Raw genomic sequence first — 24,115 nt, forward strand, 5'->3', positions numbered from 1 at the left:
TCTTTCCCTGGTCCAGCATGGGGTCCCTCTCATGGGATACAGTCCTTCACAAACTTTCTCCAGCATGAGTCCTTTCCACGTGCTACAGTTCTTCACTAACTGCTCCAGCGTGTGTCCCTGCCACAGAGTCACAGCCTCCTTTGGGTGCAGCCACGTGCTCCAATGTGGGGTCCTCCACGGGCCTCCTGGAGCTGCAGGGGAATGTCCATAGACTGCAGGGGGACAGCCTGCCTCACCATGGTCTTCACCATGGGCTACAGGGGAATCTCTGCTTCAGCACACTTCCTCCTCCTCCTTTCTTCACTGACCTTGGTGTCTGCATTGTTTCTTTCACATTCCACTCCTCTCTCTGCTGCAGGTTCTTTCACTGGCTTCTGAAGAGCTCCTGGCTCTTGGGTTGGGGCTGCAGCCTGACAGGCCCTGCACAGGGCTGGGGCAGCACCAGCCCCCTTAAATATACTACTCACGGAGGTGCTGGCTGGCTCACCTTTGGCCAGAGGCCAGTAGGACTTGGAGCCAGGGAAGCTTCTAGCAGGTTCGCATCCCTATAGCCCTTCCCCTGCTACCAAAGCTCCACCACACGCAAACCCAATACATTAGGTTTTCCCTTTATGGGGCTGAGATATCCCCATCTCATCTTAGAAGACTGTAAAGACATGCTTTTCAATATTTCTGACTTTCTGGTGGTGTGCCCCCCAAAAACAAATACACACCAGATTCATTCGCAGATGTGTTATGAATTCTGTCACAAATCAGCAGACCTTTATTTTCTACTAGATGATTGCACAAGATCAGTACTGGTTTTATCTACATATATGTGTCTTTTCAAGACATGATTTGCAGACAGAATCAGACCAGTTTCTCATCATATCCTACACTTCATTAATACATTGTATGACCATGTTACATCTCAAAGAAAAAAAAGGTGTGTTATTATTGAGCACAAAATTACTCATATATTTAAATCTTTCAACAGCATTCAGATTAGAGTTCTTTCATGACACAGCCAAACTGGTTTACACAGTACCTGGATACTAGAAGGCTACAAGAACGACGGCCTAAAGTTCTAGACTGACAAAGGGCAATTAGAAGTACACAACATTGTAATTGTAAATGGAATATGGTGAGAATGATTAACAGAAGCAGAGTGAGAGGATGATCTGTGATCTGATTTAATATGGAGGTGGTGAAGAGATCAACCTACTTTGCCTAAAAGTAGACAGCTGAGAAGTAAGAAGTCAGTTTCACAAACTACTTAGAAACTTACAAATTTGTTCTTCTTCAAATACTTTCTCATTTGACTCCATTAAATTTTGTGTTTGTTTTGGGGGGCTTTTTAGATTGGCATTTGTTTGTTTTAAACAAAAATCTGAGAGTAAATCTTTAGGTCTCAGCAGGCCTAAAATACTCTGTTTCTCAAATGAGTCCTTACTACCTCTTTGGAGAAGCTTTGCAAAAAAATACACAATGACACGCAAAAATGTTCTGAGGTACAAGCTGAAGGCACAAAACAATGGAATCTGCTGTGCACATCTGGACAGAGTAATAAATAGCTTTTGAACATGCTTGCTTTCTGCTGATATGAGTGGGTGAAGGGGCATACAGTACCCACTGATTTGGGCATAAACCCAGCAAAAAAATGTCGAAAAAAGTCAGTATTAATTTGGTTGTTGTCAGAAAATAGGAGAAGCAAGATATGGCAAAAAGGCACATAGCTGAAACCAGCCTCAGTGATAGCAATTTAAAAAATTGTAGTTCAAATACACAAGGTATTTTCAAAAAGTTGCAAAGGCAAATATTTGCAGGGGTGAAAAACTCACAAAATTATAGGAGGAATCAAGGTTAAAAACAGTGGTATAAAAAAAATAGGAAAGGACATGAACAGAAAAATGTGTAATCAGAGGATAATTGGGCTGGAAAGGACGTCTGTAAGTCTTCTAGTCCAACCTGCTGCTCAAAACTGGTCCAATGAGGGCAGGTTGCACTGACTACCAAGCTGAGTTTTGAGTCTCTCCCAGGATGGAGACCCCACAGCCTCTCTGGACAATCTGTTCCAGTGTTTGACCACCCTCGCAGTATAATTTTTGTTCCATCTTGTCCTTTCACTACACATCTTCAAGAAGAATCTGGCTATGCCTTTTCTACCACCCTCCATTGTAATAGTTGATGGTGACAATGATATCTCCCCTTAGCTTTCATTTCTTCAGGAAAAACAGACCTGTTTCCTTCAGCTTTTCTTTGTCCATCACATGTTCTAGCCCTCTTATCATCTTGGTGGATCTCCACTGGACTTGCTAAAGTACACCATTGTCTATCATGAGGTACTCCAGATGCCATCTCAAAAGTGCAAGACACTGCTGGCTATACATTTGCTAACTCAGCTTGTATGGAGCTCACCTTCAGTGCTGCAAGAGCACACAGCCACAGCTGGTTCACGTTTATGTTCTTCTCCTTCAGCACTCCATGTCTTTTTCTGCAAAGCTACTTTCAAGACATTCAGGCTCCAGTTTATATTATTGCTCAGCGTTATTCCATCCAAGATACAGGATTTTGCATTTGCCTATGTTGAACTTCATGAGGTTCCTTTCAGCCCATTCCTCAGTCCTGTAGAGGTCCTTCTGAATAGCAGTCCTACTACCCAGAATAGCAACCACTTCCCACAGTTTGGTCTGACTTGTAAACCTAAGAGAACATTCTAGCTCATCATCCAGGACAATAAGACTTTAAAATAGTATTGGTCTCAATACCAGTCCCTCAAGCATGTCACTAGTGATAGACTTGCCAGCCGGACTTTGCATTGCCAGTCCCAATCATAGAATCGTAACATCTGAGACAGCTTTCCACACATCTTGTCCACTTATCCAGTGCATATATCACCAATTGAATTATAAGGATACCATGGGAGACTGACAAAGGTTTTGTTAAAGTCAAGATATTAAACATCCACTGCTCTTTCTTTTATTACAGGTCCAGTTATTTCATCTAAGAGGGCAATCAGGTGGATCTGATCAGGCATGTATGATCTCATAAATCCAAGCTTGCTGTTCCAAATCACATTTTCATCCTTCTTGTGCCTGTGAACATCTTCCAGGAAAATTTGTTCAATAACATTCCCAGAGAGTGAGGTTAGGCTAATCAGCTTGTAGTTCCCGAAATCTTCTTCTTACCCTTCCTCAAAATTGATGTAATTATCTTTTTCTGGTCATCGGGAACCTCCCACAATCATCATGACTTTTCAATGATATAATAGCCTCGCATTGACATTAGTCTTCTCTCTCAGCACGCTCTAGAATTCATCCCTATAGTGCCACATATTTATGTATGTCCAACTGCCTTAAGCACACCCTAATTCTATTTTGCTCTATTGTGGGTAAAGCTGCACTCCCACAAACTCTGCTGCTAGACTTAGGGATTTGGGTAGCTTGAGAGCAAGTCTTACCAATTGAAGAGCATTATTAGATGTCCTTCAGTCCACAAGGACAGACCCTTGAATCCAGTCTTATTATGGATATATACATTATTTCCTTGCTTGACGTGTGACCTGGTACTTTAGAGTACCCAGCCTTCTCTTTGTCCCTCTCCTGGGACAACCCAAGGACAAACAAGCTTGAAACCTGTAGTAGGCACACAAATGAAGGAAGGGATGTGATGTCACACCCTGACCTGAGATAAACACTGAGAACTTGAGATCTTTAGGAGATGGCATGGAAGGTACTTGATGCGTATCACAGCCTGAACTGCAAGCCCAGAGAGAGAGGGAGGAAGAAGATGACAGCATTATGACAGGAACAGCTCACACCCTTAGCCACTGTTTCAGTGTATCTCTATAAACTGCTGTTATCCATCAAAAACACTTAGTCACTCATAATCTGAGTCTAATCTATCACCACTTCTCTGAATATCATTATTTACTCTTGAAAGTGAATTAAAATACACATGCTTCTTTTGGATGGACTTAAAAAATCATGTACCCATAGAGTGGTACAGTGGAACCGATGATCAAATTTGAGTCTTTTTGAAGTAGTGAATGTGCTCCATGAAGAAGAAACAGAGACACATGCTCCATTTCCAGAAAAAAAGATCCATAAATACTGCTAGGGCAAGAGACTCCTGAGAAAAGCTGTGCTATGGCACACAGCTACCTGTACAGCTATTTTTTACTTGCTACAGTTATTTATTCTCAGTCAAAAAGGTGTCATAACCATATAAGACTCTTAATTACCCAAAAGCACTGTGTGTCTATTGCATAAATCTATCATGATTTACTTTACCTATTGCTGTGCTATATTTTAACCTACCAAGGCCACTGGGAGATTTTTCTTTGACTCCACTGAAGTCTAGACTTCCCAGTCTTGTTTTTGGAGGAGAGACAGCAAACCTGTTGCAGCACACTATATATTTCTGTTCTCATCTGGTCCACTTAATCACACTCTGAGTTATTAAAAAATTTTTCTACTATAAACATTTCAAAATGCTGCAATAGTCAACTGAAGAAAATGTAACTTTGCAATTTATTTTGGAGACTAAATCCTGTATACACACCTGTGTGTGTGTACCTATACATATATATGTATTTATAGAATCATAGAATAATTAAGGTTGGAAAAGACCTCAAGGATCATCAAGTCCAACTGTCAACCCAACACCACCTAACCCACCGAACCATGTCCCTAAGCACCATATCTACACATTTCTTGAACATTTGTGTAAAAAAAATCCATTAAAAATCAAGCAAGAAAAACTAAATTTCTTCAATAGACAATACACAGAAAACACTATGTTTTATTAAGGTTTGCTGCCTCTATTTTTGCTACTTCTTTTTTTCAGGTCACTGACAGTATTCTCTTCAGTCACTCTATTTCTATTCTGCCTTTTCTTTCAGTGTACACTTGGATTCCTTCAGCAACTCTCAGAGCAGTACACCTATTCTGCTGACACTGCCCCCGTATCTTGAACAGTATCTGTCCATAATTCATAGTTTTGTATTGCCTGACCCACTGAAAAAAATCTGTTATTAGGACCAATATCAACAGAACGTATTTTACATGTGCAAAATGGCAATACAGACTAAAACATCAAACCACAATCTGTATCTGAACATAAAATTGTGAATGACACCAAGACATTATTTTTTTAAATCTATGTAGAATTTTATTCTACCTATAGATGACAACATAGGATGTTATCAAATATTTATACTTCAAGTGAAAGTAAAGCAAGAATCAAACTCTTCTAACATACATATCCAGCCCTTTCAACTCTTCATAGTTTGCTTTCCAATTTTGTCCTAATTGAACAGAAAAACATACTATGGGTTTGAACTATGTATGAATTAATAATGTAGTGAAGCTTTCTTACAGGACTTGGACTCCGGTGACGGTGGAGAAATGTTGGACACGGCAAGGTCACTCTTTGACTTTTTAGGCTTTTTTGCATTTACCTGCCAAGGTTTATCATAACTTCTAAAATCTCTCCTTGTTCCTTTATTTTCTGTTAAAAGAATCAAATCAGGCAATTATAACATTTGTAGGGTCATCTTTCAAAGACTTAATAAACAATTAATCCAGGAAAGACCTATCAGTCCAAAGCAAAGTCATCTGTTTTTGTTCTTCTATTTCTGATTTATGATAAATTGCATATATTTCTGACATTTCCTAAACATCAACATTTAGAAATTCATTAGTCTTATTTTTTGTTATGTAAAAGTTCTTAACCTCCGTGTATTCTTTTACATGTTCAACTATCTTAAAACTTTACATTTGATATTAAGTTGATTTCTCAAGCAACTAACAATTTGACTATCAGCAACTATCTGACATCTATTATAGTCTGAAGCAGATCATCAGTCAATTTTTAAATACAAAACTAACATTCTAGTAGTAGCTTGTACCAGAATATCAAAGTTAAAATTTTACTTTAAAATGAGGCAGATACTATTACAGATTTTTTTTTATGCTTCTGAAGATATACAGTCATAAATTATTCACACTGGAGTTCATAAAGTAGTAATAGCATCTTCTCATTAAGTATTGGAATGATGGGTTGTTAAAAATGTGTATTATTAAAGAAAATACCTCAATAGAGGCTAATCTCAGGCACAAATACACCACAGGTGGGAAAAGAAAAACAAAGTAAAGAGAAAGAGAAAGCAAAGAGGACAGCAGCGGAATCAAGGGACCTTTGCATGTACTTTCCTTCTCACTGAGCCTGGGATTGTTTCCACCCTGTAACTCTGCCCATACTTGCACGATATGTACATAGGCTGAGCTGATAGTCAAAATATATATGAAATTCAGTCTCTACTAGACAAACAGGATTTACTGTGCATGCTCAAAACCACAGAGTGGTACCTGTTCAGTAGGTACACCTGCATCCAGGAAATCCTGGATGAAAGTGTGGTAAGACTATACTGGAGACTAGCCCTTTCCAGCATACAGAACATACCTGATGTTTCAGTCTCCGCCCAAAGGGCAGCAGAGCCAGACAACGTTCTCTGAAGCTGACCACGGCTCCCCTGTTTGGACTGAAGATGATCAATTAGAAATGGGATTGGCTGGTCAGGTGTCTCTGTTATCAGCTTGGTCATCAACTCCTTTAGAAAATTAAAACAAAACAAAAAATTAGTGTGATATTGCACCTAAACTAATCTTGTATTTATCTAAAGTAAAGGAGCATTTATAAAGGAAAGGCCTGTTTTCAACTTTGAAGAAAACAGCTGGAAGCACTCATCTCCTCAAACTACTGCTAGCTTTGCCCTATGAAGTACTGGTTTATGAAGAGTTCGTGTCTAAAGTGTTCTTAGCCTATACAGTCACTTATCCACTGGAATTTACATTAAACAACCCAAGCCCCACTACCTGCTTAAATTTACCCAAAACAATCAGAATACTGTTCACTTAACCATTCAGAATAAGCACCTTTTCAGAGCAGCAACTAGCTCTTCTCTGACTCATATATCCAAATTTCTTCTCACTGGAAACTGGTGCATCAGGAAGGTTGGCGCATTTTTGATGTCACCCAGACATAGAACAATATGGTTAGAATATGCATTCATATCTCTGAACTCCAAGGTCTGATCAAACGGGCAGACATTTTTTAAAGCAAGTCCTCCAAAATATTATTGTATAGCCATGAGCAAATATTTTATTACATTGCTGTAGACATGGATACAAAACCAGTGTCAACAGGAAATGATCTCCCATGCCATGCATGGATACTGCCTAATCGCTGTTATACACACTGGCCTGGCAGGGCTACAGAAAGAGAAGAACTCTCCATATTGCTGCTGAGGTTCTTCCTGGCTCCCTACACAGAAAACACAGATTAGGAATTCAGAAAGAAGCTGTGTCTTTGTGCTGGGCATGTGCTATAAGACGAAATCAATTGCTAAAGTGGGAGGTGACCTTGAAATGCACATAGTTCCACAGAAAATCTGTGGCTGCCACTGTGAAACAAAAAAGCTCCATGAAAGCAAAAAATTCCAGGAATGTACAACAAAATTGGGAGGAAAAAAATGTCTACATTATGAAGAGCATTTATTCTCTCTTCATCTATCCCCAAGCATAAATCTTAGTATAACTACCAAACCCTTTGGTCTATCTCCACTTAATTTTTTCCACACATCATTTAACAATTAATTTTTCAAATACTATTACCATCAGTTAATTGTGTTGGAAAAAGATACTTAAGAGGGAGTATATCAAATAACAGTAAACATGAGTAACAGCATGCAGGATTATTAAGATACAGCAAATTATCTTTGTCCACTCTAAGACTTTCTTTTTATTCAAGCAGTGGTATAAACGATTAGGTATAAGCGAAAATGAGACAGAAACAAGATTTCCCTTTCAGAAAGAGAAATTTAACTTCAGAAAACAAAAAGGAGAAAACATTCCCAATCTCATGCCTTGTGAAGATATAGAATCACAGAATCAATAGAATCATAGAATGGTTAGTGTTGGAAAGTACCTTAGAGATCATAAAGTTCCAACCCCCCTGCCATGGGCAGGGACACCCTCCACTAGCCCAGGTTGCCCAAAGCCTCATCCAGCCTGGCCTTGAACCCCTCCAGGGCTGGGGCATCCACAGCTTCCCTGGGCAACCTGTTCCAGTGTCTCACCACCCTCACAGTAAAAAACTTCCTCCTAATATCCAATCTAAATCTACCCTCTTCCAGACTAAAGCCATTATCCCTCATCCTGTTGCTACATGCCCTTGTAAAATGTCCCTCCCCAGCTTTCCTGTAGGCCCACTTCAGGTACTGGAAGGCCACTAAAAGGTGATACGATTTTTGATAACTGTCTACATGGCCGGGGCGGGAGGGGGGGGGGGGGAAAGGGTCTTCAGTTTTGAAATTGAACTCCACAGGGAGAAATAAAGCTACCTACTAATCTTGAAAAATGGTAAAGCTATGTAGGGTAACTTCATCTAGACTGTCTCTCATCAAGGTAGGAGAAACCCTCTGATATATATATATCATACAGGAAAAATCCAGAAATTGGAGTAATTCATATTTTGGTTGCTTGGCAACACTCTAACAGTAAACCTTTATTTTTTTTCCCTGCCAAAATGCAGAATTAGTGACAAGTGAAAAGACGTAATCTTGTGCTTGTAATTGACCACAATAGCTGTAGGAATTCCACTGCGGAGGACTCTATTACCAAAGGAAAAGTGTCAGTCTGTATAGCTGACTTGTAATTTAAATAATTTCTCTGAATCATGGTTTGAAAATTATTTTTCTGTCTTAGATTAATACAAACAAGATGATGAGAACTGAGATACATGCACTGATACTATTATTTTTTTAAAGACATGCATGGATGATGATCTATTAATAATAAATTACAAAATTAATGTAGTATTAAAAAAGATAATACAGAGATGAAAAATTTTAGAATGTCTGCCTGTCATCATAAGACAAATGCTACTTGATTGTTGCCATTACTGACTTGCTAGTCACAGGAACAGTCTTTAATTAACAGAAACAGACCTAATAAAATAAAACTGATTATAGGATTCTTTACCTTATTCTGAGACATATCAATAAAACTAAAGAACATAATTGCACAAAGTAAAAAAAAAAAAAAAAAAAAGTGCTATTCCAAGGTGATGTGAAATTAGCTCCTATTCAAAAAGACCACTTTTTAATCTGCTGTTAACATATTGATAATAATGCTGGGGTGATATAGAGATATGTGCTGTCGCAAAGCATAATCAGTTCTTTTCTGTGGCAGCAAAAGAACTATAGATATAGGGTACTTTTATCTATCTGGAGTGACCAATGAGTTGTACCAATCCTGTACACCTAAAGCAAGAAAGAAATAACATTGCTGGAATCCTCATAAACAGAAAATAGTATTCAGTTCAAAAAAAACCCTACTTATTTGTGTAATAAGCCACAAACTGATTTGCCTCAAACACTTTCAGAGGTGCCATTATAAGTAAATACAACTTCAAGTCATCACAAAGGTGACTCAGATTACAAAACCTGCAATTTAAGGAAGACATAGCTCTTTACTACGAGTATTCCTTTGTAAACAGGGAGTAAAGATCTTAGGGATTTGCTTCTCAAGATGCTCCAAGCAAGGTGTGAGTGGTCTCCAACCAACCACAGCTGTATTCCCAAACTTTGCAGAATTTGTAAAGAACATCTCCACCCCAACCAGCGATAACAATAGCAGTGATAACAGCTTCAGACATATGCTCTCTGTAAATCCATGTTCACATGTAGGAGGTGTTATCTCCTTCCATATCCTCCTGCCACACACAGTCAGAGATCCCACAAGTAGGATCACAGCTGCATGATCCTCACTCCCTCACGCCCTCCTACCAAATTCTGCCACCCAGTCCATCAAGGGTCCTAACTCCATTCACCCAGCCCCCAACCCATGCTCTTCGAGTTCGTGCTTCGAGACTCTTGTCATGCCCAGCAAATTGGCAATTACAAGGAAATATGTTATCTGCCTGTGTTCAGTTGCTTGGTTATGCTATGTAGTGGAGGGGTGGGAGGGGTGAGAGAAACAACAACAACAAAAAATCGCCCAACAAAAAACCCAAAAAACTTCACACAGGCAGTAAGTGTACTTAGTGAGCACTCAGCTAATTTCTTTTTTTTTTTTTTAAGTAAAAACATACTTCACTGAAGGTGAAAAGATTGGGATTGGGTGATTACATATTGGGAATGCTTATTAGGGGAATTCTCATCTTAGCACCATTCCCTAGTAATATTACCTTAAACTTCTGATTAGATTATCCAAAGTTTATTCGATGCACTCAGCTGTTGCTCAGATGACATCTTAATAGACAGGAGGAATAACATACTACATGGTACTCTAAATACAGTCTTACAAGTTTGAAATGTTTCAAAAAAAGATTACAAAAGTGAAAGTATTAAATAATAAAGACAAAAATGTACAACAAATTACGAAAATAAAATTATTTTTTGGTTAGCAGCAGTCTGATCTGACTCACAGTATGCTAAGTAGGCAATGTTTCACAAGAAAAAGAAAAAGACCAACTAGTCTCAATGAAGCCACCTCTGCATTAACAGCAGAATGAAAATGGCACAAGATCACTGAAACTGAGATTTATTTCTTGATGAGAAAGAACAGATAAGTTTCAACTATGCATGAAAAGAGAAATGCAAGACACTAACATGTCTCTTAAAAATTAACTCTACTTTTTGCCTTTCTAGATCAAATTTCTAAGTTCTACTTTAAGTTTCTACTTCTCAATTTCACCTAATTCAAATAAGAAAAACAAAAGTTTTGTGTACCTTTGTATGTTCTTCCATGCACAGTATGCCTTATAACAACAAATAAAAGAAGTCATGTCAGATTGGGTCTCCATCCCACCAGAGGAACTGTTTACTACCCATAATCTCTCTCCTCCTATCTTCTCTCCATTGCTGTGTCTTCCTTTTACTCTGTCCTTTTGTCTTTTCTACCAGTGGGACTCCCCCAGTCTCTCCCTTCCAGCTGTGTAACAGTGGAAGAAGCCAGTTCAGATGTCAGTAGCTATTAATTCCCTGTGCACCCACGAGACACTGCAGCACAGAAAAGGGGTAAAAGAGAGCTTCCATTATTACTACACACTAGAGCACTAGGACAAATACTTTCGTTTCTGCTGCCTCCCCACTCTATTGCCCCAAATTAGGTTCTGCCCTGACCAGAATGAGAAAGAACGGGCAGAAAGGTAATATAAGCTCCAGAAGAACTGTCAGTTAACTCCTCCAAGGATCTTACCTTGCACTGTGCAAACCAGAAATGAAACCAGTTATTTCTACTTTCTTTTGTAATGGTATCTTCATATGCTTTTACATTCACTAGCTTTATTAAACTATATAAGACAGACTGTTTTAAAATAAACTTGCAAAAGTGGATCTGTGGATATTTCAAGAGATCCATGCATACAATGATAAGGCTGCAAAAGATCTTGAAAAAAAAGACAGGTCTAAACTAGCAACTTAATATATTAGTTCTTTACAAAGAGAGTAATTGTTCACTATTGTGCTGCCCTGAGGTCCTCTATTAGTTATTCAATGGAAGCTCAAATTTTAATTTCCTTGTGACTGTCCATGCATTTAATACAAATGAAACAGTCTTCACAGTCTATTAATCATAGGCTCCAATTACAAGAAAGCTCTGATTAGCTATGTCTAATCGTACCTATCTGGTTATTAAGTTAATTAAGAAACATTCTATCTTGCCCTGTAATTATAACAGTAACCACACAACAATCACATATTTTAACTATGTAGGCATCTACAGACTATGGCAGAGCATGCACAGATTTTGTCTGTATTATGCTCTCATTTCATGGTTTAAATTAGATGTTTAAAATAGGTAGAGGAGTGGATTGTCCTCAGAAGATGTCTGTCTCTCCTGACCAAAGAGACAAGGTGGCTTAGCGAAACTACAAGGTTTTGATAGGATGCAATTCCAAATTAAGACAATTAAATACAACAGTCTTCACACTGATGTCAATGGTGATCTTGTCAATGAAGAAGTCAAGGGAGCCTAGAGAGCTCCCAGTTGACTAGACAGTGTATATCCACTTAGGATAAGAAGAAATACTCTCCAGGCTCCACTGACTGTATTGGTTATAAATCTGTTTACTATAGTGGAGCTTAGACACTTAGAAAACAGGCAGCCATTGAAATTTACATTTGATAATCACTTCATACAGCCTGTAAGTGAACAAAGAAGATATAAAATTGAGTGAAAACTTGTGAAAGGAAAGTAAATTTAATAAACTTTTTACTGATTGCTACATTTTTTTCTTTAGAATTCCTTTACAATTTCTGCAGTAATGAAGCAAGGAAATAAAAAATTTTTAAATGCATATTTCAACATTATTCTTACTGGCTAAAGTAAAAGTCTGCAATTCTTAAATTAAAGTGGAAAGATAAACATCACTGCTTCTACCACAAAATATTATTTTCTACACAAATTAAGGAAAAAATAGCAGGATCCTTCTTTCAGAAAATAGCTAGACTTTAAATCTTCTCAAGCAATTCTGAATTAAAAGAAGAAAATCACATTATAGACTATAATCAAAATGGACTTCAACATTTTTTTAAGTGTTCATGAGATTATCACCGCATCTCCCTATGAAATAAATTATTCAACACAAAACAAATCTCCACATAAACACAATTCACATGCCTGCACCAACTAGTAAGTTGTTTCAAACTAACCAAAGTAGAAAAACAGTTGAGAGCAAACCTCTACAGGATTAGTAGTCCTATTCAGCCTGTTTGTGAAAATATTTAGATTTTTAACTGGAATTGACTAAAAAAATTTCAAACAACTTTCTTTATTTAAAGCCTCAATGCTACTCATTCCCATCATTTCAGCTAGCTGTACAGCTAAATTTAATATCACAAAACTGCAGTACACAGCATGGAACATATCCCACAAAGAAATTACTTTGGAGAAAGAGAAAGTACAAAGCTGCTATGGTGACTCTGATATTACGGTGCAAACAAAATTCCCCTAAAGGTGGAACTGGTAGGGAAATCTACAATATGGGACTAGAGGCACAGGTAACATTTTCAGATTCAGACTACTACCATTCAAAGTCTCAAACTCCTTTTTTCACATCTCACATAAGGTGACAACTCTGATACACAGAAGTGGTAAACTTTTGGTTCATACAATGAGAATAATAAGAGGAAGTCTGAAAACAAAGACCATTGAACAGCTAACAGTCCTCCTTAAATGTTCATCTATTAAATATCTGTACCAATTCAATAACAGCAGACCAATTTTGGGGGTGATGTTACTTTACCATATGTTTAGGGAGACTCTGGAGAGCAGAATAAAAATGACATATTCTTTCTACTACAAACCCTTTGCAAATCACTGAACCCAGTTCCCCAAATTCAATGAACTAGCCCTATCTGATTTAAATCCAACTCACGTAGGCAATAGTTGTATAATATGCATCATTGATCTTACTTAGTGATCCAGAAACAAAAACCTTTTGCATAGATGAGGTCTGGTGGTCAACTCCAAAGTTTCACTGAGTGAACTCATGATGGTTTATCAAACACCACCATGCACATCATAATGTGCAATATCTACCTGAACCTCTTGCTGTATTTTTTCACTTATGTATCCTCTGAGGGTTTTTTTTCCTCTTATCTTATTCTTGATATTTCAAATATCATTGTCCCAGATGTATTATACCACTTCCGAGTTCAGAAAATAGCTTCAAACACCATTGCTCTTTGGCTTTATTACTGAAAGATTTCCTTTCTCTCATTCAATCATTTCAGACAAGAATGCTGTAAAAAGGGAGGTCACTGGTACTAGGTTACTCTAAAACATTAACTACTTCTCAGTAAAAGAACATAAGGTTAAAGACATGCTTCTCAGATATGCCAAGCATGTCAACAGTTATAACAGTTTCTCCCACACTTTTCAAATCACTAAAATTTTCTATGATACCTTACACTTCTTTCAGCAGTCCTGTGTCTCTGCATAACAATCTCATGCTTGTGGAATTATGCCTACCATATCATTATCAACTCAGCAAGGACTTCTCAAACAAGGGTAGTTTGTGTTATGGCAGAAACACTATAAGGTTTCCCTAAAGCATAACGCAGAAATTTCCTCAGTTTCCACCCACTCTATCAACCAGTGGAAATTCTACCCTGAAGGCGAGGCACTTCACAGTTCAATCAAGAGAAAATGAAAACTACTGGTTTTCTGAAAGGTCTGTAGGATTTACATCGAAAGGAACACTCATAGATAAAGGCTAGGAAAGACTATCACCTGGACTGATTTCCATAAATTACAGCCATAAAACCACTGACTGCACATCACTGCCTTTCCTAAAAGCTAACTCAACAGGCTAGAGCTGATCTTTCTTTGATCAGCTGAAGTAATCTTATTCCAATTTCAAGGTCTAAGGTGAAGCCATTTGTTCCTCTGTGTTCAGTGATTCACTACTACAACTGCTAAGAAAAATCGCATCACATTTCCAGCTTAAACTTCACTGACTTAGCTCCTACCTAGCTTCTGAGGGAAGGTGATACTAAGAAATGAAGCAGTGGGTGTCTTTGGGGCTACTCCTGGTGTGTTGACCCCAGCCAGCAGCTAAGCACCCACCAGCTCACTTACTCCCACCCCCAGCAGGATGGGGGAGAGAATAGGAAGAGCAAATAAAAAAAAAAAACAAAACTCATGGATCAAGACAATGACAGTTTAATAGCCAAATGGAAGAAAAAAATAACATCAAACAAGTGATGCAAAGGCAATCACTCACCACCTCACACTGCCCAGCCAGTCCCTAAGCAACAGCTACTTCAGAAAATTTACCCCCCAGCTTTTATTGCTGGGTGGTAAGGAATATCTCCTTGCTAAAATTGGGTCAGCTGTTCCAGCTGTGTCCCCTCCCAGTCTCTTGTCCACCCCCAGCCTGCTTACTGGTGGACAGAGTGAGGAACAGAGAAGGCATTGACCCTGTGCAAGCATTGCTCAGCAATAGCTAAGAGACCAGTGTATCAACACTGTTTTAGTCACAAATCTGAAATACAGCACCATATGGGCTGCTATGGTGAACAAAATAAACACTGTCCCAGCTAGAACCAGTACAGTACCACTATAAGGGGTTATGAGTGGCCACCAGAAGCAGAAGGCTGTACATTAAAAAACAATTGGTATATTAAGGGATTGACTCAGCAAAGCACTTAAGCTTAGGTATTTTTTATGCATGAGAAGTAAATAATTATAAAGCCAGGTGCACGTTTAAAATGCCTTGATGAATTAGATAACTGCTCTGTGACTGCAGAATTGCGAGCACTTCCTTCCTTCCAGGAGTCTACTCAAAAAAAAATAGGTCTTTTTTAAAATCTAACTATGCAAATGTTTTGAAGATTGATGGAAAGTTGGACAACATAGGTTTTCAAAATGCATGCAGCAACCAACCACACCTGTCAGGTGCTTTTCTTTCTCTCCCAATCAATTACCCCAGTAAAGTTAAAAAACTTAAATTTGTGCTTCCGAATTAGAACACACATTAGAGATACTACTGGTGTCTTACCAGAAGAAAAACTTATCAGAAATACATGCTGCACATTTGTCACTCCTCACGGTTTTTTCTAGTTCCTTTTCTCACAGTTTAGGGGAATCAAACTGATCGATTTGTCAATGCTTAAAGAAAATTACTATGCAAGACATGATTTTATACTTTTTTTCTCAATTACAGTCACATTATATCTAAAGGCACAATACCAGAAGTATGACATTGATATATTTGGCCTAGGAATTAAGAGTCACAATTTCTTACTACTTAAAATCCCAGATCTCAAGACAGTTACTCTTAATTTTTCCAGCAGAAGACAGAAGGACCTAAATCTGGAGTTGGGAAACAAGTGATGATTTAGTGTAAAGCTGGTGAAAGTCCTAGTCCTACCTCAACTCATTAGCAAGGTACACACCCATCCCACCTGTTGCCTGAAACCACCTTACAACCAGCAGAGAACAGTCCTGACTGAAGTGCAGAAGCATCATCTCCTAATCGCCCTGCTTGCTTCACTGCATTGGTAGCTACAAGGTGTGCACTGGAGTTTGTTCCACCAACAGTGGCATGGTCTCAAAGAAAGCACTGGCAAATCAATTTTTACAGCAAACTCTTAAGAGACACAAGTTTGATAGCCTGGTGCTGTGCTCCTCTCTCCCCCATTTCACACAGGTTGCTACTACTCTTCTATCTATTGTACACATAAAGCATATACAAGTGAATAATAAGATCTACATTTTTGTAGAATAGCACAAAACACCTAGGTGGCAGCATGAGTCTTATATGTTTGTGCTAGAGTCACTGCCTTCAATTGCTCCCATGAACTTCTACTTTAGGTCAGCTGCCAAAATGCCACTAAGGGTACAAGCAATTGGAACAGAAAAAGTCAACTTTGAAAAAGCTTAAGTCTCCGCCACACCACAAATACATTCATAGTGCAAGTAAAGACTATTATTCTAACACTGAGTTTCAGCACTGCTGAATTTCACAGTATTGAATTTTACTAATACTGAAAGTATCAGGCTAACTCAGAAAATGGTCAGTGAAACATTTCAAAGCAATCTGAAATAGATAACTTAAAAACAGGGCTTAAATACAATAACTTAGATTCTTTATAGAAATAGGATTTCTGGTCTCATACAGAAAAAATACGTACATATGGGGGCAAAATATCCATAGCTGGAAATACAGAATATATTCAATATTTTTTTGTTATTATGGGAACATATGGAAACAAAAAGAGTGAAAAAGCTTTTCCAGTGTTTTGCATGTATTCAAGAGAATACATTTGTTTTCACTGTACTGACTGAATAACTGGTAAATGGTAATTAATATATTCATTAATGTATTCATAATAAGCAATGCAAACTCTACTAATACATAAAAGCATTAATTCCTGCTTGTAAAAGACATTTATTTGCTGTAAAAATTATGTTAACATAGATCTGATATAACAGGCTGTGATATATCTTAGAAGTTAGAAACGCACAGTTCATGAATTGTCCACGTGAGCCAGTCAAACTTACATTGTTTATGTGTCACAAAATGGCTCTTCACATACATGACATATTGACATTCAAAATAAAAAAAAAATCTAAATTTTCTCTACTTCATATTTCATCCTTTTAAAAGCCTGACAAAATTTTGCTAGCCATATAACAAAATCTGGTAGCGAGCAGTCACTTTAGAAGGCCTGATATTGTACTCAGACAGCTTCAGGAGTGAAGAAAAAATTACAATATGACATTTACATGTCAACAGTTAACATTAAAAAAATTGTTTATAATAATTTTTTTCTAAAACTTTATTATTACACTGCTACTTTAAAAGCCACTAACTGCATGCAAAACCATGGCACCGGAGCCAGAACACCACCAAGGACAGCATGTCCCGCTAGAGGAATTTCCTACTAGGAACTGTTCAGCAGTCACCCACGCAGAAGGAGAGAAGGAAAGAAAAGCACACTCAGGATTCTTGGCTGAGCTGCAGATGCACGTTTCCAAATCCTTGATCCTTCACTCAACTCAGTCACACAACTTTGCCTACTCATTGGTTTCAGCATAGCAGGTATCCGCTATCAGCTACCAAATGCTCATTCATCCACATGATAATGGCAGGCATGAGGAAGACTTCTGAGGCTGATCTCACACAGGAACAAAGGAGGCAACAAAACAACAGACAACCAAACCAGCAATAATATATTTAGCATAACCATACTAACATAAATACAAATATTTGGAAGTGTAAGCAAAAAAAAAAAAAAACAACCAAAACAAAACCTCCAAGGTGGCAGACCTAAGGCTTTAAAATCTGTCATAGGTGTATGTATATATATACATGCAGAGATTTCCAGTATTTAAGTAATTTGCATTTCTAGAAATTCTAGTTTTATTGGAACACACACAGTACAGGTTTCAGCATACCACGTCAGACGTTCTGGGCCATTTTGAAGCTGTCACTCAGCTCAGGCCTTGGACTGAAGTTCAAACCTTACCACTTGCATAGTGCCGCTTAGGTGGTGGCTTTACTATACAAACAGTTTTGAAATTACCCATTGAATGAAGATACTAGAATTGTACACTGGCCATAAATTTAGAATGAGAAATAATGTTTCTGTCCACTTAAATATCCATTTTCTTTAATGACGTCCCTTATAATAAATTTACTTCTAAAGTATGAGCACAATCTAATGGATGGTTTTAATCTCATGGAATTTTTCTTAAAGTATGGCTTATTACAACAGGGTGAGCATTTAATTTTCAGTTCAATCATTTAAAATTAAAGTTTTTATTACCAGAGTTCAAATAGAACCACAGAATGGCCTGGGTTGAAAAGGATCTTAAAGATCATCTTGTTTGAACCCCCCTGCTGTGGGCAGGGTTGCCAACCACTAGAGCAGGCTGCCCAGGGCCCCATCCAGCCTGGCCTTGAATGCCTCCAGGGATGGGGCATCCACAGCTCCCCTGGGCAACCTGTTCCAGTGCCTCACCACCCTCTGTGTGATACTAAATACTAATTTCAAGGATTGTGGGGTTGTGCATGATTGTACTAGGAACACTATGGGCCAGCAAAAATTTCTGTATCTAAACTGAGAGTTATGGAAGTTTACCCCAAACTTAAATTGCATCTTGACAACCTCTGTAGTATTGATACTATCAGTTTCACTTGAAACTCCAGGTACACAAATGGTAAGTGAAGCTTTGTGATCTGATGTACCCAAGGGACATCCTTATTAAATCCAAAAAGTTCAGGACCAAATAAAGCCAATCATGGGGAAGTGACCAAAATCCAAGATTACTTTTCCAAGGTAACTGCCTGAAGAGCTATGCTATAGCCTGCTGACACTCACCTGCCAGGAGGCAGTAGATGCGAGTCTAATCCCTGAAGGCCGAACAGGATACTGAAAACAGGATCTCACAGTCCCTGGGCAAGTGAATAGAAGAGAGATTCTGTCGTCATCTCTTCTGAGCACATTTTAAATCTAAGATGCAAGCCTTGATCAGTGCATCTTGGAAAGACAGCAAACCCCAGTCTTCTAGAGTGGACTGAGTGCTCTTAAAAAAACATCAAACAATATGATTAAATAGGGTTTTGCCTTCTCAATTAAAGCTTTAGGTGGTGCTTTCACATGCAAATATAATGTGATAGCTGGGGCAAAATGCTATGAAGTATAATGAAAATAACAACTGAATGTTGGACTGCAGGAGATTGCAGGTGGGAAGTTAACATTAAGTTAACAGAAAGTCCATACCTCTGTTGCATATAAAGTTGTGGCAACCAGCCTCAGTTTCAGGAAGAGTGAGTTGATGGTGAAATTGCATTTCAGGTTTCTTAATAGGATTGGATTCATATAGAGTAGTCAGATATCTGTTCATCATAAAAGATTGTAATTTTTAAAGATGTACGAAACACAGTTACCATGTTTAAATTTCACATTTCATGTTAAGGATGTAAAGACACAAAAAAAGAATATAGAATACTGGTTTCATAAGGCCACTATGGGATCATCTGTCCAGACAATATAGTCTTTGGATGTAAACATTTGTGGAATTAGTAACTTGGGTGCTAGAGAAGATAACAGGATCTACAAGAGATTCCTAAGAAAACGACGGAACTTTCCCAGCAACAAGTCTTTCAGATCCCGCAAAACCTGATGAAGGCTAAATGGACTGGCACCTAAGATTCCCAAGCGGTCTGATGGAGTTGCTGCCCTCTGACCATGCCTAATGTGTGACCAACATTAGACCCTCACAAATATAGTAAAAACAATACCTACCAGCTGCATAGGAGCCCTGGTTCTCATTCAGGATACTGGAACCTAGATACAATATAAGGCTACCATCAGCCTGAGGAAATTCAAACCCACATCCCTCACCACACAGGATACTGTCTTAAACTCAAGGCTATGCTGTATCCAGGGAAATAAACTTTCTAAGCTGCCTGCTTGTCATGGTTTAACCCAGCTGGCAACAAAGCAGCACACTGCTGCTCGTCCACTTTGCTCTGGTGGGACTTGGGAGAGAATCAGAACAAAAGTGAGAAAACTCATGGGTTGAGATAAGAACAGTTTAATAAGTAAACCAAAAGCCGCACACACAAGCAAAGCAAAACAAGGAATTAATTGGCTGCTTCTCATTGGCAGGCAGGTAGGTGTTCAGCTATCTCCAGGAGAGCAGGGCTGCACCATGCGTAACGGTTACTTGGGAAGACAAATGCCATCACTCTGAATGTCCCTCCCACTTTATTCTTCTTCCCCCAGCAATATATGCTGAGCATGACATCATATGGTATGAAATATCCCTTGTCAGTTGGGGTCAGCTGTCCCAGCTGTGTCCCTTCCCAACTTCTTGTGCACCCCCAGCCTACTCACTGGTGGGGTGAGAAGCAGAAAAGACCTTGACACTGTGTGAGCACTGCTCAGCAACAGCTAAAACATCCCTGTGTTATCAACACTGTTTTCAGTGCAAATCCAAAACACAGCCCCAGACTAGCCACCATGAGGAAAATCAACTCTCTCCCAGCCCAAACCAGTACACAGCTAAACTTATGCTGCTGCATAGTAAGAGAGACGAGAGACAGGCAGATAGATAATTTGAGCAGTGACATAAGAGGGAGCATGATTTGACAATCCAGTGGCTAGTATTAAACAGCATTTAGATAAAATACAGACACAGTCCTTTAACACTCTGGAGAGCTGCTTTCACTTCAAGCTACACTTGAAGAAAAAACAGGGAACTGTTATCTCTGAAACACTGCACAGCAACACCTGCTTTCCATACCAGCTTGACACTCCGCACCTGGTTAACATTTCAGACGTTGCTTTGTGCTTTGGCATTTAGTACTATGGGTGAGTTTTTGCTTAGTATGTGGGGTTTCTGGATCACCGTTTTGAGACACATACGACTACCCATGCAGTGTTTGGACCTAACAATGCAACTAACAAATACTGGACTCCACTGAAATTTCAGCAATTTGGCTTGTAACTAAATGCACATCATTCCTTGGATCACACTCTCAATGATTTTTGCTTTGTTGGCCTTCTTTGAGAAAGGAAGTCCTGAGAAATCTCGTAAGTGCAATCACAGTAGTATAAACATTAGGGAACCCCTTTAAGTTAGCATCACTTTTACACAACAAAATACCATTCAGACATCAAAGCCTTATTTTCAATGGAGCCTTGGCCTGATGCTCATTTCACAATTTCAAGTTCACCCCTGGAAACCACCACTGGGATGTCTTCTATGGGTTTCACCAGCACATGCAACTAACATGTAACACACAAACCACAGCATAATAGACATGATGAGGCTACAGACAGTCAAGCCCATGTTAGCAGAAAAATTAAAACTCAGAGCTATCAGGCATCCCTTGGCAGGCACTCTGCTCTGACAGCTTTTGCAACAAGGCACTGTAGCTCTTGTATTATCTGTAAAAGGCAAATCAATGTTACTTCTCCTGTGGAAAAAGGATACAACTAATGTTGCATTACTACAACATTACATTTAATCAAGTTATAAAGAAAGATAAATGTGAGATGATGTTTTAAAAATTTCTTCTCATCCAAAGTTATTTAAAAGTCTGTATAAATTTTATGCATTAAAAGAATTATAAAAGTTGCTTTCATATTTTTTTAATCTTGAACAAGAATTTTTAAACTATTCACATGTAAGTTCAAATAATAACCAGCAATTACAGTGACACAAAATGGAGAATGTGAGTTCCAAGAGTCCAGGGCAGGGAAGTTGTAACACATATTTAATTATCCTGACTTTACCTGCCTATATAAATTAACTCTAAATTAGCTCAAGTAATGATCACTAAACAAATTCCAGTGAAGTTAACAGATGCTCCCTGATTGTTAGAATGTATTTAAATCATGTCATTTGGAGATGTTCCTTTAATACAGCAGCTAAACAATTGTTCGCAATACTCAGTCTAATTACAAGTTTTATTCATACACTTTAAATAGATGAATATCTATCCAGATATGCATCTTAATTTCCTTTTATTTACCTGTGAGAGATTGACTTGGTCTCATAAGACTTCACACCAATGTTGTAATCAGCTTTTTAAATAGAACTAGATGTTTAATATGCACCAATACAACAGAGATTTCTGAACAGGAAAGGACAGAATTTGTTGCCACAGAAAAATCTGGAAAATCATTTTCACCACAGCAAAATACAATGGGTTCTTTTATATCTGCAGAATTTATGTACAGAAAACGTGGCTGGAACCCCTTAAATAAGACTGAGTAGTTTTTATATAGCATTTTAAGAAGACAAAAAGCTATTTCCCATATAAGCAGCTGCTTGACTTAAAGCTACTTGTATCCAGTTTTTTTCCCCCCACAGAAAAGGTCACACTGATTTGCCTTTCATAGGTAACACAAGATGCTCAGTATCTTGTCAGAATAATCACCAAAGCCACTGCAGACTATCTGCAAGCAGATACCTGATAGCCCTCAAAGGCCTTTGAGAATACACACTCACATTCAGTTTGGTTCGACACAGCTCATACTTAGTGTTTTTCTAACTGCAAGTGGAAATTAAAATTTCCTTCTTCATCTACTGGCTTTGTGCTGCCTTGAAGTAAGAGTCAAACCCTGTTGGACAGAAGTTCTCACTTGAAATATGTTTACACAATTTCTATCACAATAGGGTAACTTTTCCTTGCTGCAGCTAGCAGATGAAAATGCAATATAAAGATAGTGGAGTTTTTCAGCAGATAATTAATTTAACTACATATAGGAAGGATAGTTTACTATATTCCTTTTGCACATCTTGAAATACAACCAGAAAAAAGACACCACCATATTCTCTAACAGGCATGGAAAGACAGAAAATGGCAGGCGTAAGTCAGTAGTCACACTAAGAACAGCACTGGTATCTAAGTAACATTTAGCTTTATTCATTTAAGAAATACTGTATCTTATTTTTATCCTGGAGGATGTCATGTCAAAGATTCAATCTAAACATTTGTATCAGCACAGTCCTGCATTAATTGAGTTATTTCCACATCCAAACATCAATTCCCTATGCCAAAACACAACTACAACTTCTTGTGTGGAACTGTAACTTGAACGATTTTTTTTTTCACCCAGGTTTGGCTACTGGAAACACAGAGCCAAGAAAACAGCTTTAACCAGTGCACAATTGCATTTACACAGGTGATGACACAAATCAGAGAGGTTTGATCACCACTAGAGGAGAGAGAAGCCTCTCACCTTACTCCCATGCCTTCCAGGCTTAGCATATTTCAAAGCATGTCCCTTTCTCTGGAACACCATGAGGAAGAACAGATCCCCATACAACTTCTGCACAGAAAGAGTCACTGGAAGACTTACTTCAGACAAGACACTTCCTTCTCAGAGGCTGGATGGCCTATAATCATGGCCAGAAAATAGTGCCCCAGAAAATTACTCTTTAGCAGAAGACAACTGATTAGCAGAAGTGAAAGAACAGTATGTCTGTTGTACTCTATAACAGAAAATATCATAGAATCATTAAGGTTGGAAAAGACCTCAAGGATCATCAAATCCAACAGTCAACCCACACCACCTAACCCACTGAACCATGTCCCTAAGCACCACATCTACATGTTTCTTGAACACCTCCCAGGGATGGTGATTCCACCACTTCCTGGGGCAGCCTGTTCCAATGCCTGATCACTCTTCAGTGACAAAGTTTTTTTTCTAATATCCAGCCTAAACCGCCTCTGGTGCAACTTGAGGCCATTTCCTCTTGTCCCATCACTTGTTACTTTAGAGAAGAGGCCAGCACCCACCTCACTGCACCCTCCTTTCAGGTAGTTGTAGAGAGTGATAAGGTCTTCTCTCAGCCTCCTCTTCTCTAGACTAAACAACCCCAGCTCCCTCAGCTGCTCCTCATAAGACCTGTGCTCCAGACCCTTCCCCAGCTTCGTTGCCCTTCTCTGGACCTGCTCCAGCCCCTCAATGTCCTTCTTGTGGTGAGGGGCCCAAAACTGAACACAGGATTCAAGGTGAGGCCTCACCAGTGCTGAGTACAGGGGCACAATCACTTCACTAGTCCTGATGCCCACGCTATTTCTGATACAAGCCAGGATG

The 24,115-nt window shown here is 38.6% G+C and overlaps 1 protein-coding gene across 1 annotated transcript in view; it reads right to left on the minus strand.

Moving 5' to 3' along the window:
- LOC104463754 (uncharacterized protein C8orf34-like) overlaps window positions 1–6,592 on the minus strand; it is a gene marked incomplete at both ends in the record, with an annotated part of 21,014 nt that extends 14,422 nt beyond the window's left edge. The window contains 2 exons of the mRNA XM_010076209.1: window positions 5,359–5,490; window positions 6,445–6,592. Of these exons, the coding sequence (XP_010074511.1) occupies window positions 5,359–5,490; window positions 6,445–6,592 (280 nt within the window). The remainder of the gene's footprint in view (window positions 1–5,358; window positions 5,491–6,444) is intronic.
- Window positions 6,593–24,115: the final 17,523 nt, after the last annotated feature.

The sequence above is a fragment of the Pterocles gutturalis genome, unplaced genomic scaffold, assembly GCF_000699245.1.
Source record: "Pterocles gutturalis isolate BGI_N339 unplaced genomic scaffold, ASM69924v1 scaffold18303, whole genome shotgun sequence".
In the NCBI taxonomy this organism is placed as follows: Eukaryota; Metazoa; Chordata; class Aves; order Pterocliformes; family Pteroclidae; genus Pterocles; species Pterocles gutturalis.